Raw genomic sequence first — 22,557 nt, 5'->3', positions numbered from 1 at the left:
TAGTTTGCAAAATTGTGTTTTAGCAACTGGAAACAACTGTTAATGGCTTACAAGCTCTAAATACGGATACTATTCTGCATGGTCCAGCTACAAACAGCAGGTGGCATCGTTGCACTTTTACAGGTAGCGGACAAAAGGGTTAATAATGAATGGTCTTTTCCTCATGGGGAAGGGACATGTATGCGCAAAGAGGAGTATTCAGACACAAGGCAATCCGCTTTACCAGGAAATATATTAAAAGAAGTTGATTAAGGAGTTTAATCTTAAGTGATTACGATTATTGAATAAATAAAAACAAAGTGATTAAGAAAGGCATTGAGGGTACTGACTTTTATTGGTGGTGAGAACAACTCTTTTAGTCACTCACTAAACTCTGCATTTAAAACGTCTATGTTTTAGATGTTTTTTAGCCTACTGTACCAATAATGGAAATTATTCACAATTAATAAAAAGGCTTAGCGAGAGAGAGAAAGAGAGAGAGAGTGGTGATTCTCTAGATACAGATTTTCTAAAACATATAGATTGTTGCATAATGATTGTTTTGTTTTTTGTTTTTTAATTTTATTTACTTTTCTTTGATTTTATTAGCATTAAGGGTTGGGTCCTTTAAGGCGCTGCCAGGGACGCGGTGCGTTCACGGTCCAGTTTTGACTTGAGCGCAGTGGCAGAGTGGAGTCTGCTGCTCAGTGTTGACAGGGAGGCAGCATGAGACGCTCCTCTGCTCACATCGTGCAGGCATGGAAATATCTGCAGGGGGAATCCGTCTGACAGCTCGCTCAAATACAAGGTAAGCCACCAACTCTCAGCTGCACACACACACACACACAGAGAGAGAGGAGTCCAGATGTGATTTATTCCAGAGGTTTTCTGGCACTTCACTTGAGTCTGTAGAAATGTCAGGATGTGAGGCTGCTTTGCACAAGTGAGGGGGCAAAAAGAAGAAGTGGAAGACAGAAAGAACAAGAAGAAAGTAGTGAACGAAGTAGTTGCACATGTGTGGACTCACCAGTGATCGCTGTGTCCTGTCATACAGCTAAAGGTCATTGCAGAGAGGCCATTGATGGTGTTGGATTTCTAATAACTGCATTTAATACCCATTTTCTACAATTGCTTGTGTGTTTGCACGACGCCAAGGACCGGTGCCGGTTTGGAGACGAAGGTCACGCTCCGGGCTGCTTCTACAGTTGCAATTCTGAACAGCGCATGAATAGAATACAGTGGAAGAGACTGAGATGTACTCGCATGTCAAACACACAGCAGATGGCTGACAAGACCTTGGTCAACACTCGTGAGCCCATAGTCGGTCAACACGGAAACAATGCGATGTTTCGGTTGGAAGGTGGGGATGCTTCCTGCCATTGGCAGCACTTGCGAGGCACAGACAGGTTGTAATAACAGCAGCTTTTTTTTTTTTTTTTTTTAAACATGACAATCTTCTGCATGACTGGAAACTCCACGGAAAAAGTGTGTTCAAACACCTCCGTCGTGCAGGTTTACAGTCCTGCTCGCAGCCACACCGAAGGGGAATCTCCCAAAGTGATCTGGCAGCTTCAACGCAAACACAGTAAAACCGTATTGGTGTGCACAGAGTTTCACATGCACTCGTCTGTTTGACGTTTATTTCCAGCAGGGTGAGCTGACAGGTGATCTGCTGTTTTCCTTGATGATTTGCATTCCTCCTTTGCTGACGTGCAAGGTGAAAATGCAAACAAGAGACGTGCAGATTTTGTATTCACATCTGAACTAGTAATTTCATACTGCTCTGTTAGCGTGCAGTAGGAAACAGTGTCATATGTTACACGTCAACACACAATAATAGAATCTTTTTTTTTTTCATCCGCTAAAAGATCCTCATATTGCCTCTAAGAAATGCTGTGGTCCGCCACAAGACTTCTCATTGCTTCATTCATCTTATAGGTCTGCTTTAGATTGTAGAAAGTGTCTTATTCTTGTTCTTTTGGATTTGTGCCAATCCAATTAGAGGAGGCAAAGCCTTGGTACCCCATTGTGATATCTGGGCCCGCCCTGTAAGAGGCCCTGGACCACAGGTTGGGAACCACTGCAATAAAATCCAATATGGTATCCATAAGATATGAAGCGGTAACATATAATACAACATAACATGATATATGACTTGACACAATACTGTATGGTAAATATATTATATATACAATAGTATATGATGAGTTATAATATGACGCAAGAGTCGATGTTACATTACCACAGTATTGTCAAGAAACTAATGATGTTATATATAAAACACTATGTAGCAGTTATAGCTGTATATGATCATAATCGGTGATACTATAAGCAAGGCAATGCATTATTCTCTTGTCTCTCTCTTATGCTTTTTATGTTTATTTCTTCATATAAAAATACCAACATGTGACTTTTTGTGTACATAAGCATATCACAGTAATCGCTCGTCCTCTCTTCTGACTGTAGGGGGCAGCGTTATGACTGATCCTCAGATATTTCTTTGAGAGAAGAAGCCATTGAGGCTTTAAAGCGAAGCCACACTCCCGGGGTTAACACAGCCGGCTCTGATGGAGCATTTGGGGGCGTAAATACACTATAACCAGAGTTGTAATTTTTATATTTAGTTAGTTAACAATATAATACAATGCAAGAGAAGATTCTGCAAAACATTGTCATTTGATACGTCACAGTCTGAATCGATAAAATCCAATGCTTTGCAATGTCTTGTTGAATAGAATATGATATAAATAGATTTTACATGATACACCATGATCAATATTGTTTCATGTTGATAACGTACTACACAGTTTGATTAAGAAGATCACGATACTTGTGATACGACATGACATGGTAGGCTAAGCCATTCTATGCAGTCCAGCTCGTTACCAAGGAAACTAACACAATATGATTCAATAATGGATTTGAATCGATGCCTTGGAGAGTTTTCTTTCATGGCCATTTGAAATTACATATGAATGTTTGGACTCATCACACCAAATAATGTTATTCCTAAATGAAGACATGAATTCTTCTGTGTTCCTGGTGCAGAGCAGGATAATCTCGATTTGCCTTTCAAGAGCGTTGCCTTCAGGAACCCCCGTTTATCCTCTGTAGCCTCAACTTGGCCAACCTGTCCTCCTTGCGCCTCGAGACGTCGTTGTCAGACCAACTCTTTGCTTGACTGCTGGATACCTTGAGAACGTGTCTCTGGACGTCTGACTGTGGGTCTGCCCGTGGGAAACTGCCACCACCTTCACCCCCCCCCCCCCCCCCACCCCCCACCGTGCCCTAGTATGCCTTTTGATTGGAACAGGCTGCTCTTGCCAGGCAGCTATATTAATAGGTGTTTTGGCTGCTGCTTTGCCCCCTCCCCCAACAGCTTTCCAGTTTTCATAAAACAAACAAGCCTACAAGACCCCCCCCCCCCCCCCCCCCCACACACACACACACACACACACACACACACACACACACACACCTCGTCCCCAACCCCTACTCCTGTGGCATGTGAAAATAAACTTGTGCTAATTTTAGATGAAGTCCTCCATCACTGACTTGAGGGGTTGCGTGCTGTATGTAAATAGTAGCTGTAGGGGAGAGCGGGTTGTAGTTTCACCAGATAAACGATATCTGTGGATCTGGAAGAGTGAGATGAAGGCAGAGATCGTTTTATTCCCCAGGAAAACTCATTGAGGGGACTTCTGTGAGACGGATCGGACAGAGGGAGAATCGGGGGAGATGCTTGGTGGTGTCAGGCTGACCATGTCTAGGAACTATGTCAGGGTGTGCTCCCCCCCCCCCCCCCCACTGACTCATCAGTGGGAGCAAATGTTAAGGCCGTAATCATTAGTGCTGCGCGGGTTCTCAACTTCTTCGTCCTCATTATTAACCCACAGCCTTGCTGTTGGAGGTTGAGATGTGGGCTTGCCTCGACACTGTTCGCTTGCAGGCCAGGGGACAAAGAAAACTTAAATAAGAAGTATAAAAAGACACAACATGGCACGGCTCCAAGCTGCACGCGCTATTTTTGGTCCCAGCTATGGGAACATAACCAAGTCCGTAATCAGTCATACACGGACAGCTCGGTCACTGTAAATCCCAGCGCTGCCGGTGTGCCGCGATTTACAGGATCGGCCGCTGTCAGGAAACCACTCTCTGCAGAACTTAAGCCCTGAAATACTGTACTTTAGTGCTGGGAGTAGAAGCCCGGGCTGTCGTTCCTCGTCACAAACAGGCAGAATCGAATTAGACAAATAATGCGTCGTATCTCCATGAACTTCCATTCTCAACATGTGTGGAGAATTCTTTTACGTTTAAATCTTGCAGACTGAGCGCAGTGTGTTCGAACTGTTAAAACGTATCACATCTCAGCCCCTCGCCCGTGGGTACGAGGACCCTGTTTGACCTGTAAATGAACCTCCTGGTGGTCATTGCATAACACGGTCTTGTGTGTTGACTTGTGTTCTCACCGTTCAGCAAATCTGTGGGCAGTTTTTCAAAGTCTTATATCTGCATTTCATCGACGAATATGACACACTTTCAGAGGTAAAGCCAAATTAGTTTTGTACTGTTTGGTGGCTGGTTGTCGGGAACAAGAGCTCATTGGAAGAAACTTTTATTTCATTTTGGGTGTCCGTTTCCATGACAATGGCGCTCGGGGCCACTGAAAACACAACTTTGTGGTAGTTTTATAATTGAGTCTCCTGTCAATATCAATCCGATTTCAATCCATACGAATGCCTGTGTGTTAGCCACTGCTAATGTTTATAGCATATTATTCATATGTGTGTGGTTTCATTACAAAAACAAACCCACCGCCTGGCATCCTAAACACGTTGCATTCAGCGTTTCTGCCGTTTGCTTCTGTGTAAACGGACATCATTGGCATCATTTTTTGTCTCAAGGATTGTTTCTGCCATTCTTGCCACACCTGCTCAAGACTAGATGATGAATCTGATTTTATCTAGTAGTTTGATATAGTCGAAAATAAGACATGGTTCAATAATTTGTAGCTGTAATAGCTCGCATTTTGATCAGGCAGATGACAGAACCAGAGTTTAAAGATGTGACCCCGGCCCACAGTCACCACAATTTACATCACCAAAGCAAAAATTAGCAATGTTATTCACATTTCTTTCATTTGTACTCCCTTTCAGTTAGAGATGTATTGTCCATTTGCATAAGGTCTATGTTACTGGTAAATGAGATATAAAAGGAATTGGACACACAAACCACCAGAAAGTGAGAAGAAAGTTGTGCAGTTTTTTATTTCCTTTGTTACCTTGTTTCCAGTCGTAAAAAAGAATAATGGGACACTGAAAACATAAAGAAAAAAATGCTTAAACTGCTAATGACAGACACTTTTCTTTTGGTCTGTTTTGTCATTTCACGTCACCTTTTATAAAATCACAACAGCACTATTTAACTGGCTGTTTTTTCATGACAATAGCTATATTTTATTTGTGTTCCGTGTCCTTGCATATACTGTCGTTTTATTATAGTGGCTGCTCGACCCTAACCCATGAACACCATCAGTGTTATTCCTGTCAAGCTTTGTCACAGCAGATGTTTGATATGGAAGCTAAGAATGCAAGACATCCTATTTCAGCAGCTGAATTGTCCAGTGCGTTGCCCTGATGCTACATATAAATGATATTAATTGCAGTCATTCCAGTTTAATTTACCTGCATTTTATTGGTTTGATGTTGACATGTTCTCTCTGCTTCTTATAACTGTTCATGCAGCTATTATTGTACCCCCCCCTCCCCCCTGATATTTGCCAACTGTGCAGCGAGCCAGTGGCACAATTTTCAGTTTGACCACTTTTTACCTAATTTCTTCTGGCTACCACAGGGATTTTCTCATTCAGAGGACATGACAGTGTCGGCCGTGCTCCCTCACTATGACTGTCCCCTCCGCGTCCCTTTGTGTACATGTAACAATGGCTTATTTTTAACTTATTGGCTTCTTTAGAGGTGCACAGGGGAGAAGAGTGCAGGAAGTGGTTACAGGATGACTGAGGAAGATAATGACATCCTCCTCAGCCTTCATCCTTCCTCCACCTTGCCTCACAAGCGGATGTGGTTTGCATTGCTGCTCTGCAGTACAAATAAATAGATAGAATCCGTGAGCAGATGCCTACAGGCGCAGATCAAAACACACACATGCATTTTTTTCTATGTATAGAGTTACTTGTGGGGCCACCTTACCCTTTAATACTCTTAAAATAATAGTAATAGAGTGATATATTATTACATTTACCTTCATCTATAACTTGATCTCAAGTGGCTAAATTTCACCTGAACAGGTGTAACTGTAGCCCTGAAACATATCCTAATGTTTAAAAAAAAAACGTTTTTTTTAATTTGTGGGCTCCATAAACAGAAGGTCTAATTCGGGACCCTGCAAAGGGAGTACAACAAGGACATGCAAACATAGACATGTACACACACACACACACACACACACACACACATATCCCGGGTCCCAGGAGAGCTGAATGAGGAGGGAGCTCTGACAGTTTGACCTATAAGACGGTCAGCCAGAGCAGCTCACTGGAGGGAACTTGAGGAAACTGCAGAGGCCTGGATTCACTGTCGGGGCTGAACTCTGAACTGGAAGGCTAACAAGAACAGAAAGATGCAGCCAATGAGTCAAGAATCACTGCAATGCAACATGAAGTGAGCTGGGATTGGTTTCGTTACACAATGTCGGCTACATTCTACCGACGATATTAACTGGTGGCCAATCATATATTGTATTAGAGTATTTATTTCATTCAAACGTTCTAATTCTGTTTGATTTCCTTTCAGAGTTAAATCTTCTTGCTCCCCTACATATAAGAATAGGTTGAACCTATATTCTACATTGTATTACATATGATTTAATGGTATATATGTTGTTTTTTTTGTTTTTTTTAAACAACCCCGATATGATTAACAGCCCATTGGTAAAGATCACGCCAATGGATTTCACAATTTGTCTGTTACAGCCCCAACACTGATGGTGAGCAGGTTGTACTTCACTTCACTTTTTTTTTTTTTTACCACTGGTGACCGTTATTCTGTTACAAACACAGGAGATGGAAGTGCTTTGAAACAAGGGACAATGTGGAGGAGGGGGGGGGGGGGGGGGGGGGGTCTGTTTTTGGTTAATGTGCACTTTTTGAAATGAGTATGCATGGTGCTCTCACGTCTGTGAGATTTCATAATAGTATTTTATTATTCAGAAGTGACAGTAGTGCAGGTTTCTCTGTAATAAGGTACTGGAGTGCCCTTGATACACTTTCACATGTATGCTGTGGGAGCATGTCTCCATCTCATCTACATAACATGAAAAGTACATCTCTTTAGTGTTTAATCTTAGAGTCAATTGCTAATTCGTCTTTTGGGAAATAATTGTTGACAATTACTATTTAGTATATTTTAATGACAAGTTTCCATACTTGTGTTTCGAGCATCTAAAAATGTAGCTAAATGTTCAATGTGCTCTTCTTAAACAAATTGAAATAAATACTATTCCAATATTTGTTCCACAGAGCTTTTTTTTTTTTTTTCGAAATCATCAATTCCTGAACATCAAGTAGAAATCATTAAAGGTGCTCAATCAGGACTTCCACGCTGATTTCCTGTTGGCCTCCATCTTTTCTACAACTTTGTTCCATTCAGGGTCGATGCTGGAGCCAATCTGAGCTCACTATTGTTAAGGTTAGGAGCAAAACAAAGGGGCTCTTTAATGAAGATAAAATAAGAAAAATCTGAACTGTTTCTCAGAAAATCAAGAAAGCAAAGCAAAGTAAAGTAAAAGTTTCTAACACCGGAGTCGAGTTGGGCCAATAATTCAGTGATTTACACCAATGAATGTTTGTTTCTTGTATCTTCTCTGACTTTTATATCGTTTTTCAAGCCCAAATATATTAAATTGCTAACTATTTTACAAGCCAGGCAACATTTCAGGAGAAAGTTCTTACAGCACCCATCTTTTTATAATGTCCCCCCCCCCACCCCCGATTAGTGTCACCTGGTGGCCTGTTGGAGGGGCGCCATTGGTACAGAGGCGCTGGACTCAGTCTAAATTTATAACGTTGCTATTCTCCTTGATCTGCTATGATGTGTTATTTCCATGGGAATCCATCAGCAAAGCAGCTCCATAATCGTTTGTATTTGACCAGATGTAGTGATGTTTCGGCAGAACTTGTGTATTTAATATCCTGATGATGACCTCACTATTACGTCGCTGCAATAGTATTTTTTTTTTACAAAGGGATCTGAGGACATCTTCCACAGTTGCTTTACTCACAAGCTGCTCTTTGTTGTGTTAAATCTACTGTGTCATTTGGCTTCCACTGGATCTCTCTGGTGTTTCTGGTATTTTATCTTATCACTGTCAAACACTCCCATCTGCTCAGTTCTCTTGATTTGTATGTGTTTGAGTCACCTTAAAAGGAACCTAAATTAATTACACAATCATATTTCTCCTTTGCTGTTGGCTGCAGCGGTGAACTTCCTGCCAGCTATTTCCCCTTTGAGCTTCTTGTGTTTTTCGTTTAAGGTTTCAGCCCAGGCTTTTGTTCTGATGAATCTGTGTGTCTGTGTTTTCTCACTGCTTCTCCAGAGAAATAGCTTCCTGTCATGGTGTCCATTGAGACAAAACATACACACTTCTATTAAGATCTCTCTCCCCTGCAAAAGTGCGAAACTGAGGGGGAGAACACATGTGTCAACGATTTGACTTTGATCATGAATGCCTGTTCTAAATTATTCATACCTCATGCAATCCTGACCCCGGTGGTCGAGACAAAATTCTGCTTTGCGTCACATCCGCATCTGCAGCCAATTTCACTGGGCCAGTAAACCTAAATCTGGTATCGTACAACAACAATATTTGGATTTCCCATCGTTCCGGCTAATGAGCCATGATCCCTTGGGTGTAGTGAACATCGCCATGTGAAAGAATTACCCTGCTCCCCATCAACTTTAAGACTATTTTCTATGAAACAGTGCCTGGAGAAAATGTTCTACTTCAACAGACAAAAAAAAACAAACAAAAAAAACCTTTCTCATTATTCATTCAACTGATGTTTAACAAAAATGTGGGGAAAGTCAACTGTTAGTTTATTAGCTTGTATTGGCCTCCTCGGGAGAAATAGTTTGCAAAAGCTTTTCTTGTATGCTGTCCTCTTCAATATTGGGATTCAAACTGTGGCTTTTACAAAACCCTTCCACAAAAATCTGAAAAAGTTTCAAGTTCCCTCCTTGTTCATAATCAACTTTAAGACCTCTAATTGTCTTCACGGTCTATTTGCTATGAGGCAGAAGTGAACCAATCGGGGGGGTTGGTGCAGAGCGCATTATTCCGATTACTTTGCTTTTATGTTTATTATGCTTATTTAGTTTTGCTCTTAACTTTATTGAACAGCAAACACTCGTTTAGCACGAATGCAAAGTTACGAATAACCTTTTCTTGTTGATAGAGGTAGGCCACTCTGACAGAAACCGGTAAGATATACTTATGGATCCTCCTGTGAAAATTTCAAGTTCAGGTACTTCCATACATCGTGAGATGAAATATTGGATCGCGGGAGAATCGTTAATAAAATTGGTGTACCGTGGCTCTAATGGGTGGCCGTACGTCGCAGCGTGTGCAAGGTTCATGGGACGGCCGAGAACACCTGATTGTGTCCAATATTTAAGCCGACCATAGCTGCTGCTGCGACCGACAGGCTGTTTGTTTTGTTTACCTGGAGTGTGGTTTGTTGAAAAGTGAACGTCCACACCAGGAAATGCTAGTGTAAAATGCTAATAGATGCTAACAAGTACTTATTTCAGGCTCCAGTTGCAAAATTACCATCCAGGTTGTCCTCTTCTTGCATCCATATTCTCCTCCTTCTCTCTCCCCCCTTTTTTTAGAATTTCTTCCCAAACACATAAATGTGTACGTTAGGACGTTAGGACGTGTTGGACTTCATGTTGCGCAATCAGTTGCTGCGATTGTTGCGCATCGTGTCTGTTCTTACAGCCTGCACATTGAAACCTGCGTGTCGTGACTTAGCTCAGCTCATACAGTGTGAGAGGCTGTGGCTACTAAGATCGTTAAAATTGCAGCGCGTGGTCTCACTCAATTCCCACAGCCTCAAACATTTATACTTGTATAAGACGAGAACCTTGGGAAACAAAAGCTCAAACAATAAAGAGATGTAACCTTGTGCGTATTGTATCAATGCTATTTTCTTCTTTGTTTTACCGCTGGCTGCATCACCTCCAATAGCGAACAGATGGAGGTTTACCTCCACGCAAAAAGAAACAGAAACATCATGTTCTCCGTCACTGTCAGTGTATCTAATGCATATAATGCAATACTCGGTTACAGGTACTTGCATTAGTGGCCATTGGAATACTTTGAATGATCCATGCTATATTAGAAAATGCTCTCTATAATTTCACATCAGCACTACAGAATGGCAAAGCGCTTATACAGCGATCAGCCATAACGTTATGACTGATAAACAGATAGAGTGAATATCAGCATATATATTTTATTAAAAGATAAGATGAGCCTGGCCTTCTTCACCAGTTTGTTCAGTTTCTTCCTGTCTGCATCCTCCCTGCACTCCGTAGGACCTGAGTCTCCTCAGCAGGTGACGTCTGCTCTGGCCTTTCTTGTAGCGAGCCTGTGTGTTGTCAGTCCAGTCCAGTTTATTGTTTAAGTGAACACCCAGGTACTTATAAGAGTCCACTATCTCAATGTCCTTTCCCTGGATGTTCACCGGTGTGGGGGAAGCGTGTCTCTGCCTGCGAAGGTCCACCACCAGCTCTTTGGTGTTACCTGCGTTGATCTGGAGGCAGTTCCATTAGCACCAGTCCACAAAGTCCAGGTTGAGTTTGAGTTCTCTGTACTCCCCCTCGTCGAAAAAAACCAGAGAAAACTCAACCAAAGTCGTGTTCATCTTGTGGCAGATGATTCCTGTATTATACCCACGTAAAACAACAGGTTTAAGAAAGGGGGAAAAAAGTTTAAAGATGCAGAAAAATCCAGCAACGAGCAGGAGCTGCTGTAACGTGGCCACTCAGGTAGCGCACGACTATTAATAAGATATTGATTTCTAAAAAAAAAAAAAAAAAAAATAGCTGAGCATTGAATTTGAGTTTGACTGAGCCCGAGTTTGTAACGCGTTGGTCGTGAAGGAAGCAGCGAATGATCAGGAGGATTTATTGTCGTTGTTCATGCTGCTCAGTCTTCTGTAAGTGTCCGTCTGTGAGAACGCACCAAGCAGGAGGGGCAGGAGGGGCAGGAAGGGCAAGAGTGAGGTTACAGCTGTGAGCTCCATGACACAGTTTGTGCAAATGGGTTTGACCCCTTTAAAAAAAAAAAAGATTTCAAAACAATTGATGATGAACCAGGCCATGTGTGGGGATAGCGGGCGTCCCATTCCATAACTTAGAGGACTGAGATGATCTGTTTAATATCTTACCGCGAGATAGCACATCATAGTTTTAGTGGAACCATGCCTCAACAGCTCAAGTTCTCTTTTGGCAGCAAAAAGGGGTTTTACAAGATATTTGACTCACGGGAAGGATGCTGTCGCAAGGGCTGCGTATATTGTGAGCATTTCTGCTGTACGTGTCTTAATTTAACTCCTCAGAGAACTGTTCCGAGAATAACAACAACAAAAACAAGACTTTTCGCTCGTCCACAAGATACTGACACGACATAGAGTTAACGAAGTTTAAAAATGAGGTTTCGGTGATGTGAAAAAAGGTTTCTGTGGACGAGTTTCCTCAAATGACCAGAAGACGGAGAGCCGACGAGCCGTTTCTATTACATTTCCTGACTGAGTAATAAAATCATTACAGCATCTTCCTATGACACATATGCGACGTCTGAATTGTATATAGAAATGATCATTCCGTTGAGGTTGTCCAAATGGCATTCTGGGAAACAAAGGAGACTGTAATTGATTTAGAAAGAGAGAAAGTTTGAGGGAAAAGAGGCTGTTAAGAAGCAAATGACTGAGTTCATATTGAGTTCACTGATGAAAGAAGAGTCTGTGGTCGTCACAGGGTTGGGAGTAGGATGACCACATCGTCACACTAGATTTGTTCAGACTAGCGATAACTCAGTCGTCTTTTTTATGTTTATTGTGCCTGTTTGCAATCAGGAAATGCAACTCGAGAAGTTAAAGACAGATAAGAAATCCCTTTTGGAGACAAATCTGTAAGGATTTAGATTCATAATACAGTCGTGGTCCTATCGTGTGTGCATGATGTCAGGTGAACATGCAGTGTGTCATAATATTATTGAGTATTGCACTAGAAATACGAGTTAATAATAGAAATACTCAGGTTGATGTTAATATAGGTATGTGTTGACATTTGTCATTCTGAATAACAGTTTTTGTTCCCGTCAGCAGCATTTCAGACGTGAAGCAGTTTGTTGACTTTGGCCCTTTTCTTTCTTTTTTGTGTGATTTTGCCTGTGACCACAAGGTAGATAATATTTAGATAAAATTTATAAAATTTTTGAAATGTAACATTTTTACAATTGATTTAATATTCAGAATCTTGCCACTTTTATTTGGCAGAGAATGAATACACAGTGCATGGAGACATAATGTATCACATTTGAGTCAGCCTTTTGAGTTATGTACTATGTAATGTGGATGTTGATATTGTGATAACAGCAAATGTGTGATATTCGGTAGACACCTTGCTGAATCTCTAGAAATAGCCGACATACCACAGCTGCAATTTTCCCCCTGCAATTTGAAGAATATGAATCATACTCAAAACTTTTGCTAAATTCTCCAAAAATTTTTTAATAAAACATCCAAGGCTATTTAATGAATGAAGACCTCTTTGGATTTTGTGGAATTGATGTTTTCATTGACAGCAAAACAGCTCAATAGCTGGAGCTCGTGTGTTTCATGCCCCCCCCCCCCCCCCCCCCCCCCCCATCTCCCCCAACACCAAAAACACAATGAAAATTTAGCATTTTCACTTGAAAATGTCATGTAAACAGGGCCTGAGAGTTACAGTTTTTTTTTTTTCAAAACATATTTTATCCATCTGCACATTAACAAAGGTCTTGTTCAGAACATTCTGTAAATCTTAACGTGTGAATTTGCATCAGCACAAAACCCTAATGTGGCTGTAGGATCAAAAGACACAGCGTTTCTGCTTCTGGGATTGTTGTGGAATGCGTCTGGAAATGAAGTGAAAGACATCAGGGAACGAACCAAAGTGTTTGAGTTCTTTAGTTTTAATATGTTTAATGTGTTACTGTAACTCCACTCTCCATTTAACGTTGTCTCTTGTACTCACAGTTGAAGAAAATGACCAAGAGAAACTCCTTCTGACGACATTCTGATGAATTTCTTCTTCACTATTAAATTCCTGCCGCTAATTTTCTGCTTTCTTTGGCACGAGTTGAGTCACACATTTAGCGAGCTGCATGTTGGTGGGTCGTGGTCTTGCAGCTGCTTGTTGCAGACGACCAGACGTTACATTCCAGTCTGGCAGCGACGGCTCTCAGATCCTCTAAACATCAGGCCGGAGAAGCATAATCTTGAACCCTTTAAAGGAATAAACCGAGCTGCTGGCTGAATTACGGGCAAGTAGATGTACACAGTTACATGTTTTATTATTAGATTGGCTGAATTACTTTTCGTAGTCGTGCAGTCGACCATGTAAACCTCCTCAATACGCTGATAAGAAATAAAGAGCCATGGAAACTGAAAGACTGTCCAGAGATGAGATGATTTCAACATTTTATATCAAACTAACTGCGAGTCAAAGTAACCCCAGTTACTGATATATTTACATTATTGTACAAATGATGCCTGAATGTTCAACAAAGAATCAATCGACACATAGAAAATAGCTTCTTGATAAAATATGTTCAATTTGATTGCTTCTTTCCCTAAAAGGTAAGGTAAAGGTACTTTTTTGTCCATTTATTAAAAACATACTTTCTATTTCTCATTCTGAATCAATCATCCACTTGAACTTGAAAAAAGTTAATAAACGTTTTTCTCGGCTGTTAGGTTGTAGCGTCGTACTCAGACATTTGTCCCAAAGCAATCTGGAAGTGTTTTGGTGGAAGTGGAAGCAACATTTTAGTAACATTTCTGTTCATATTTTCTATTAAAAATTATTGGTGAAAATGTTATTATCACATTGGCTCCAATATTATCTATTACACTACTGTCACATCATTACATTATGGGACTTTTATTACATTTAAAACATCTCAGATTATTGCGAAATTGGGCATTACTACATTATTAGCTATTACATGGAGGATTTTCCAGTGGGATTTTAACGTATTGGTGGCCTTTATAAGATATTTTTGGAGGATCACAGGTTCAAATCCCAGGTTAAAACTGAGGATCTTTGAGCTTGGTCTAAAGAATACAGCTGCCAACCACGATTGTACTTCAATTTTCTGCGTTGATTATTTGTGTGTAATTATAATTAAAACATCTCAGCATCCTGACTTGCTAAAGTAATAAAGACAGAGAGCGACGTGTTGGCCTTGATAGACAGAACGGGACGAAGGAAGCGACGAATGCCACAGCCTTTGTGTTCGATACCAAAAACAAAGGCAACGCCAGCTACGAACTGACTACAATCCGCTCACTGACTGCTATCGGTGTTTATTGGTGACAATGGCACTGCCGGGATATTAGAATCTGTGAGCGTCCTTGGGCTTACAATGTCCTGATTCGGAACAATACATTGCTCCCAACTGTGTACATGACAGATAGGAAGGCATCCATTGTTTGACTCTGGATTGTGACTCAAACTGCACTGCAGGGAAAAATATACACGTCTCAGTTTGAAATACAATGCAGCAAAGATCGGGAACATTTTGCATATGTTCTGCTTGAAGGACAAACTTTAATAGACGGGAAGCTTTAATGCACAATATCATATGAGTGTCTGTCTTGTGTGGGTTTTTTACAAAAAACAACCAACTGCACCAACTCGTGGCCTCACATGCTTAAATTACCTAAATTACCTAAAAAAACACAAAGGGACCAGAGGGGGTCCGGTTTGGGGACCACAGGATCTCATCTCTGCTTTTTGCAGATGATGTGGTTCTGTTGGCTTCATCGAACCTGGACCTTCAGCGTGCATTGGCGCAGTTCGCAACCGAGTGTGAAGCAGCTGGGATGAGGATCAGCACCTCTAAATCCGAGGCCGTGGTTCTCCACTGGTAAAAGGTGGCTTGCCCCCTTCAGGTCGGTGGAGAGCCCTTGTCCCAAGTGGAGGACTTCAAGTATCTTGCGGTCTTGTTCACGAGCCGGAAGAAGATGGAGCGTGAGATCGACAGGCGGATCGGTGCGGCGTCTGCAGTTCTGCGGACGTTGTATTGGTCTGTTGTGGTGAAGAAGGAGCTGAGCCAAAAGACGAAGCTCTGGATTTACCGGTCGATCTTCGTCCCTACCGTCACCTAGTCTGGGCAACTCTGCTCGGACTGCTGCCTCCGCGACCCGGCCCCCGGATAAGCGGCAGAAAATGGATGGACGGATGGATAGAATTAGATAGTAATGTGTTCAAACAAACACGATTTAAAAAACAAAGATATAATTGATCCAAATATAGGGTTTTTTTTTTTGCGAGTCTGTCAAAATTCTATTCTCGTAATGAAAGATGGAGTTCTTCAAGTACGTATTACGCTTTTATTTTGGGTTGAACAGCATTTCGATTCTTATTTAGAGTAGAGGTATTGTAGATTAAGAAAATGTGGACTTTATTAATCTCAGGAGAAAAACCTTCTAATAACAGTTTTATATGCATGTTGTTAACAATCAGTCAGAGATCATGAAATGCGAAGTGTGTCGACACAATATTCTTATAGCAGCTTTTACATCCAACACTTTTGAAACGCTTATAAATTTCCTCAGTAACTTGTAAATAAATCAATTTTTCTAAAAACATATTCTGGCCACAGGATACGACGCTTCTGTGATCTCAGAGCAACAATTGGCTTCAGTTTACCGTAACTCTTAGCAGTCATCAGCGCTTTGGCAGTCTGTGGATTTGCTCCACATCATGAGCCAGTGCAGAATTCGCTCACAGCTCCGATGATGAAGAAGAAGCAAGATAAGTCGTCTATAATCGTCACTCGTTCAGTGGTGCAGTGAAATCCGTTCCCAGCAATGAAGCCGTCCCCGAGGAGCGCAGAGCGGCGACTGGGCAGCTTCCAGGAGCTTTTTGGGTAAAAGGTTCTCGCTCTGGGACCCACAGCGGTGAGACTGGAAACCTCTGGTCTCAAACACACTGCTACTGCTTTCTACTGTCGCCACAGCAGATCATGTGATTTGTATGTTTGATTTTTTTTTTGGGGGGGGGGCACTGGGCCCACAGCAGTGACCTTGGGATTCAAACCCCGGATAAGTGAAGATCCCTAACCGGGAGGCCACTACTCCCTTACTCATAAATGTTCCATCCTAAACACAGAGAATGTGTTTTCTGCACATGTTTTCATAATTACCTCTGTGTGTGGGAGTCAGTGGAGCCCTGCTCTGCACCACCTCTGCACCACGTCTGCACCACCTTGGCACGTCACTCCAGCAAACAATAAACCTCATGCATGAAATCAGGGAGAAGACACTCACAGCAACATCTTTTATTTAAATGCATAGTTCGAATAAAGAAATCCAGGTTATGGCTTCAGTTCTCCCCTTCAGCACATGCTGCAGTTAATTTGTCACCTTTTACCAGTTTCCATTTATTTTCGCCGTCTATTTTTCTCAGACATTCCATTATATTGACTTGCTGCAGCGCCACTTCACTTTGTTTACAGGTGTACATTTGTTTGAAGAGAGTTCACAGAGGTTAAAATGGCTTCATCACTGTAGTTATTGTGAAACATGAAACATTATCACACCGATGCAAAAATCCTTCATGTCAAAATTGCACTGTGACATGATTCATACTCACATTTTATCATCACAATTTTATTACCTTCATAAACCTTTATAGAATGAAAAATTATCCATCCAGTGGAAGCAGTAGCCAATGCTTCATACTTGGGAATTTAACTGGCAACAATCAGCGACATATATATATATAGTTTTGGCCCAAAACTTCCCTTCAGGGTTTCGGTTTTATTTTTAATTATATATATATACATATATATATATATATATATATAATAACCAGTCCATGTGGTGATGATCCCTCCCACCATGCTTTCTCTTCCATGTATTTATTTTCACACACTCGGTGGTCATTGTCACTGGTTTTCTCATTAAAAATAAAACCGAAACCCTGAAGGGAACTCGCTGCCCTTTGGGCCAAAACTAATAATAAACACATATGTGTTTGTCTGGTGGGGAGGAACTACTCTAACTTCCTGTCCTGATGGATGAGAAAATACATATTGTAAACAACAAAGTCACACATTCACACGTAGAAGGTTCAGGGGACAGCAGGATAAATCATAATGGTCACATGTGATAAGACTTGGAGCTGAACTGTGTCTGTTCTCCTTTCCACCATAGAGACATGTGGAGGATCCTCGCCCTCTCGCTGGTCGTGACGCTGGCCCTGGGCACTGAGGTGAACTCACATCGTTTGTTTGAAAGACCCACGTCGTCATCTTGCACCTCAGTCAGGAGATGTTTGAAAGTCTCTGATGTGTGACTTGTATGCTCGACATCTCAGTCCCAGGATGTGGGATCTCTGGTGGCGGTCGACGAGGCCAAGGTGGAGGAGCAGGAGAACTTTAGCGACATATCGGCCGTGCTGGGAAAGTCCAGACGCCAGATCCTGGCAGCGCAGTTCGAGTGCTACCTGAAGATAATCCACGATCCTCCGCGGACAGAAGAAGGTAGGTCCCTGCTGTCACGATGTGAATCACAGCTCACCCTCACCCTTACCCCCCTTTTTTTAATATGAGCAAATATCATGAAGCCACTTTGATCACTTAAACCATCAGAACCAAGTTGAATAAGTCCATGTTGGCCAGTCGAACTTAATACTTAATACTGCATTACTAGTTTCTACAGTTTACAGTTTGAACATTACACCGGCTTTTTGCAGGGGGTGATTATAAAATCTGACTCAAGCTCATGAAAACAACAATGTTACATATTAACTTCACAAGGAAACAAGCTATTTTACCGACTAATTCCTATCTGGTGTGACAAAAGGGCTCTTTTTTTTTTTTTTTACAAGGAAAAAGTCCAAATACAATCCACTGCTTTATCCACCTTGGTGTCACCGAGGGCAGTACAATCAGACACATTCAAAAAGCCAGAGGATCCTCGGGGGGAACGTGCAAACACCACACAGAAAGGCCAGGAGTGGAAGCGGGGATATTCAAAACCATGCGATCCGATCAAAGGCGCAGCAGGGATTTGAGACGGGAGATAGACCAGAGCAGATAAGACAGACGACGGGAGCGGAGATGACCTTTAACAGACAGAGCAACAAGACATCTGATATGAGAGACAGGAAGAAAAACACACACACACACCTCCCACCACATGAAACACAACCGCAACATCAAGATGTTGATATAATAAGACCGAACCAATACGTTAGGCAAATAACATGAACTCGAAACAGACATGAGCAAAACCCTTAATGACAAGAAGATAACAACGTGACTAGAAAGGGATATTGAGGGGAAACACACTGGGAGCGCATGAGTAGAATAGAATACAATAGTCCTTCTGCAGATGCTCACTGGATGGACAATAACAACAATGTTTGCCTCCAGAGTGTCACCTTGCTCAGCAGTGGCCATCACTGGTGTGCAGCCGCAGCAGCAGCGTGGTAATGTTTCAGTCAACACCAACTCTGCCATCGTATCGACACCATCTTGCTGTTAAATTAGCCGCCGTCACTCCAGACTAGCAGATAATAACAGAGCGTCATCACCAGCGTTGCCACAGTTACATAAAAAAAAAAAAAAAGTCCCATTACTGATTACGAGTTACTCCTTTAAAAAGTAACTTTACTACTTCACAGATTACTTGTTTTTAAAAGTAACTATGTTAGATTACAAGTTACTTTTTTAGTTGATTTCAGCAGCTGCCGACAACACCCCCCCATCGTCTGAACATAAAAATTACAAGCGGTTTTACCTAAAACTCTGCTGATCCCTGCCTCCTGCACCTGCTGGTACACATTTAACCTTTGACCTTAATTGTTTGTTGTATTTATATCTGACTCACGCTTTTATTATCACATTTTACTATTACTGCTATTTATTTACCCAGAGATGTAGTTGTATTCTGTTGTTGCACTATTTATTTATTCACACTGCCTGTTCTATGCGACTTTATTTGCCCCCATCCCGGACAAATAAAGTCTTTGATTGATTGATTGATTGATTGATTGATTGATTGATTGATGTAAAAAGAGGGGGATTATTGCAATGTTACGTTTAATTGATGACAATGGTTGGTTCCAAGTCTTTTATGTTACCTGAACAAACTGTTAGAGTGAGTTGTCCTGTGATTGGCTGAGAGTGGAGAAGGGGGCGGGTCAGATGACTGTGTGCGCGTGTGTGTGTGTGTGTGTGTGTGTGTGTGTGTGTGTGTGTGTGTGTGTGTGTGTGTGTGTGTGTGTGTGTGTGTGTGTGTGTGTGTGTGTGTGAATAAAAAAAGTGGCTTTACAGACAAGGAACTCGTCTTACTGGACGCTACAGTAACGCACAGTGAATTGGATAAGTAACTTTAATCTGATTACTGGTTTGGAAATAGTAACACCTTAGATTACTCGTTACTGAAAAAAGTGGTCATACGGAAAGTAAGGCGTTACTATTTAACACGTTACCGGCATCAGTGGTCTTCACCAGCTGCCCACGGGCCAATCAGCTCAGCTCCTTTCAATGACGACACCAAGACCAGCACTAGAAACTCTGCTGCCCCAAGACGGTCCGTCAATAACACATCAAAATCTGATTGGCTGATGATACTGTCACTCAACATTTTAACTCAATAGCATCGTCCATCTTCGATCAGAGATTAGCAATGCTCTGTTTGCCCCAGCTGAGGAAAGGACCTGTGATACGTTTAGAGGACATAGGAGATTTGAGCTTCACAAAATATAACCAGTCGTCGTCTGGATAAAGTTGCTAAAATCACTAATTGATTCCAGACACAGATTTCAGAACCACTTTTTTAATTATTAGAAAGAAAAAAAAAGACACATTTTTGACAGGGCTAGCAGTGCTAGCAGTGCTAGCCCTGTCTGCACACCACTGTTGGTAGTGTGAGTGTGAACCAGTTAATGTGATTAACAGTGTACAGCAGTTTGACAATACTGAAACACTGAAATGTGTTAAAAGTTGGGAAACATATCAACCAGTGACATTTTCATTGATTCTCGTCTGAAGTGTCATTTTACAAACTTATTATTAATGAAAATGCTGTATTAGGCATCACATGTCTGCCCAACATTTAAGAAGATCTCGGTGGGGGGGGGGGGGGGGGGGGAATATTCCGGTTGTGTAACCCATCAGCGGTTTCCAGTATGTGGATGAAATACAGAAAGAGAGAGGAAGTGAGTCTGAAAGAGAGGAAACTTGGCCTTTGTCCCTTTCCCAGTGACTGTTACTCCCGTTCGGTACTTGACGGCCTTTCAAATGTTATTTTGTGCTCCGTCTCCCAAAAGGCCAGCGAGCAGCCTGCTACCACCTGATTTCCGTCTATTGTTGACAGGCTTAGTGTGGGTCAGCTGCAGGCAGACACTCCTTTTACAGGCTGTGTAGTATTCTGCCTACGTTGGCCAGATCATTTATGCCTCCTCCTGTCAGCTGGTTTATTAAAAATAGAAAAACTCACGACTTCTTGTTGCAGTTTTTATTTCGTTGGAGCAAATCGTGCTGAAAAAGAAATCGGTGGGGGCGAAAACAAACCACCAGCTACGGCTATTTCAATATGCAGTATATGTCAGACATAGGCAACTGGTGCTCTGCCTTGTTTGGTCCCCAAAGAAAATCATATTCCTAACCTTCCACCTGTCATATATGAGCTGTATTTCATTACAATCTCCAATGAAAAGTGACGGTTGAACTGAGAAACCCCCAAATCAAAACTGTCCTTTGAGTTCTGTGTTGTGTCCAACAAAAACACTCATTCATATCTTTTGTCTGGCGTCTGCAAGCTCAATGTCATGCTACTGCTGCCCCCCACAGGAAATTACTGTAACCGCACGTGGGACGGCTGGCTGTGCTGGGGGGACTCGGCCCCGGGGACCGCCATGCAGATGTGCCCCGAATACTTTCACGACTTCGACCCCGGAGGTAGTAGACACGCACATACCAAAGAAAAAACAAAACAAAACACAGATACTTTCCCTTTCTGTGTGACTTGATCCATACTGTACTTTTAACAGAGAAAGTTACCAAAGTGTGTAACCCCGATGGCCAGTGGTTCTACCATCCAGACAGCAACAGAGTGTGGTCCAACTACACCCAGTGTAAGGCCTACACAGAAGACCGACGCAAGGTACGAACTGGGACAACAATCACAGCACTGGCACTTATTGCTTGAGAACAGTTTGCGGTAGAATCGGTAAAGTCAGAAATGGATTTTCATTGCCTTTAATAGAGATAAAGTTACAAGCTGATCCTGGATCAGAAAATAAAAATGTTAGGAAGCACAAAGGGGTGGATTTACTGATATTGTCCATAGATGTTATAAATCACATTGAACATGATAGTATTCTAAATATACAGTACTTCTCTCTGTATTTTACGTGACGTGTAACTAGTACCGGGTTTTCTATACCCGTCAATGTAAAAGCACTAACTGGATAGTGTCTGTTAGTTTGTCTTGGCATGGCGTTGAAAATACTATAAACTGATGAAGCCACACATGTTTCTCCTTGTGTATTTAGTGGCACAGTATCGTCATTTCAAATTTTCAATTTGGGATAGAAAGTGAGAAAAGGATAGAACAGAGACGGAGAGCAAAACAAAATCAACAAACGGAGTCTCCTCGCAAAGTTGATTAATAGATTGATCAATAGATTAGTGTATCATCTGCATAGCAGTGGATGTTAATGGAGTGTTTCCTGATAACATTCCCTGCAGGAAACGTGTATAATGTGAAAAGTATGGGGTCCCAGGACAGAACCCTGTGGAACTCTGGTTAAGTTGAGTCTGAGTCGAGTCGTTATTAACATGAATAAAGTGGAAGTACTGCACCTGCCTCGTGCATTTCTATTTATCATCATTCGACTTGTGTGTTGTGTAGTTTGCCATCAGTCTGTACTGCCTGGCCATGGTGGGTCACGGCCTCTCCATCGTCTCCTTAGTCATCTGTCTGGTCATCTTCTCCTATTTCAAGTGAGTCAACTGAGAATTTCCTCTAAATAAAGCCAGGTATGTTGTCTTTTTTTGTTTGTTTTTTTTGTTCCCTCTTGTGTGACACAGAAGAAAAAGCAATGAAGTTGACCTACAATTATCATTCAGATTGAACGTGATCTGATCTGATCAGTTACGGTTTGTTTCCTTTCAGGAGTCTCAGCTGCCAGAGAATCTCCCTCCACAAGAACACGTTCCTCTCCTTCATCCTCAACTCCATTGTGACGATCATGTGGCTCTCGCTCACTG

General features: G+C 41.8%; 1 protein-coding gene across 1 annotated transcript in view; it reads left to right on the top strand.

The window, feature by feature from the left end:
- The first annotated feature begins 675 nt into the window (after window positions 1-675).
- calcrl2 (calcitonin receptor-like 2) overlaps window positions 676-22,557 on the top strand; it is a 28,361-nt gene continuing 6,479 nt past the window's right edge. Inside the window, exons 1-7 of the mRNA XM_080496089.1 lie at window positions 676-787; window positions 17,489-17,546; window positions 17,652-17,817; window positions 21,136-21,243; window positions 21,336-21,448; window positions 22,199-22,290; window positions 22,463-22,557. The exon at window positions 22,463-22,557 is cut by the window's right edge and continues 35 nt beyond it. Of these exons, the coding sequence (XP_080352215.1) occupies window positions 738-787; window positions 17,489-17,546; window positions 17,652-17,817; window positions 21,136-21,243; window positions 21,336-21,448; window positions 22,199-22,290; window positions 22,463-22,557 (682 nt within the window). The 5' untranslated portion in view covers window positions 676-737. The remainder of the gene's footprint in view (window positions 788-17,488; window positions 17,547-17,651; window positions 17,818-21,135; window positions 21,244-21,335; window positions 21,449-22,198; window positions 22,291-22,462) is intronic.

This window comes from Blennius ocellaris, assembly GCF_963422515.1.
Source record: "Blennius ocellaris genome assembly, chromosome: 5".
In the NCBI taxonomy this organism is placed as follows: Eukaryota; Metazoa; Chordata; class Actinopteri; order Blenniiformes; family Blenniidae; genus Blennius; species Blennius ocellaris.
Note: the sequence above shows the minus strand (reverse complement) of the source record. Positions and strands in the feature narration are given on the sequence as shown.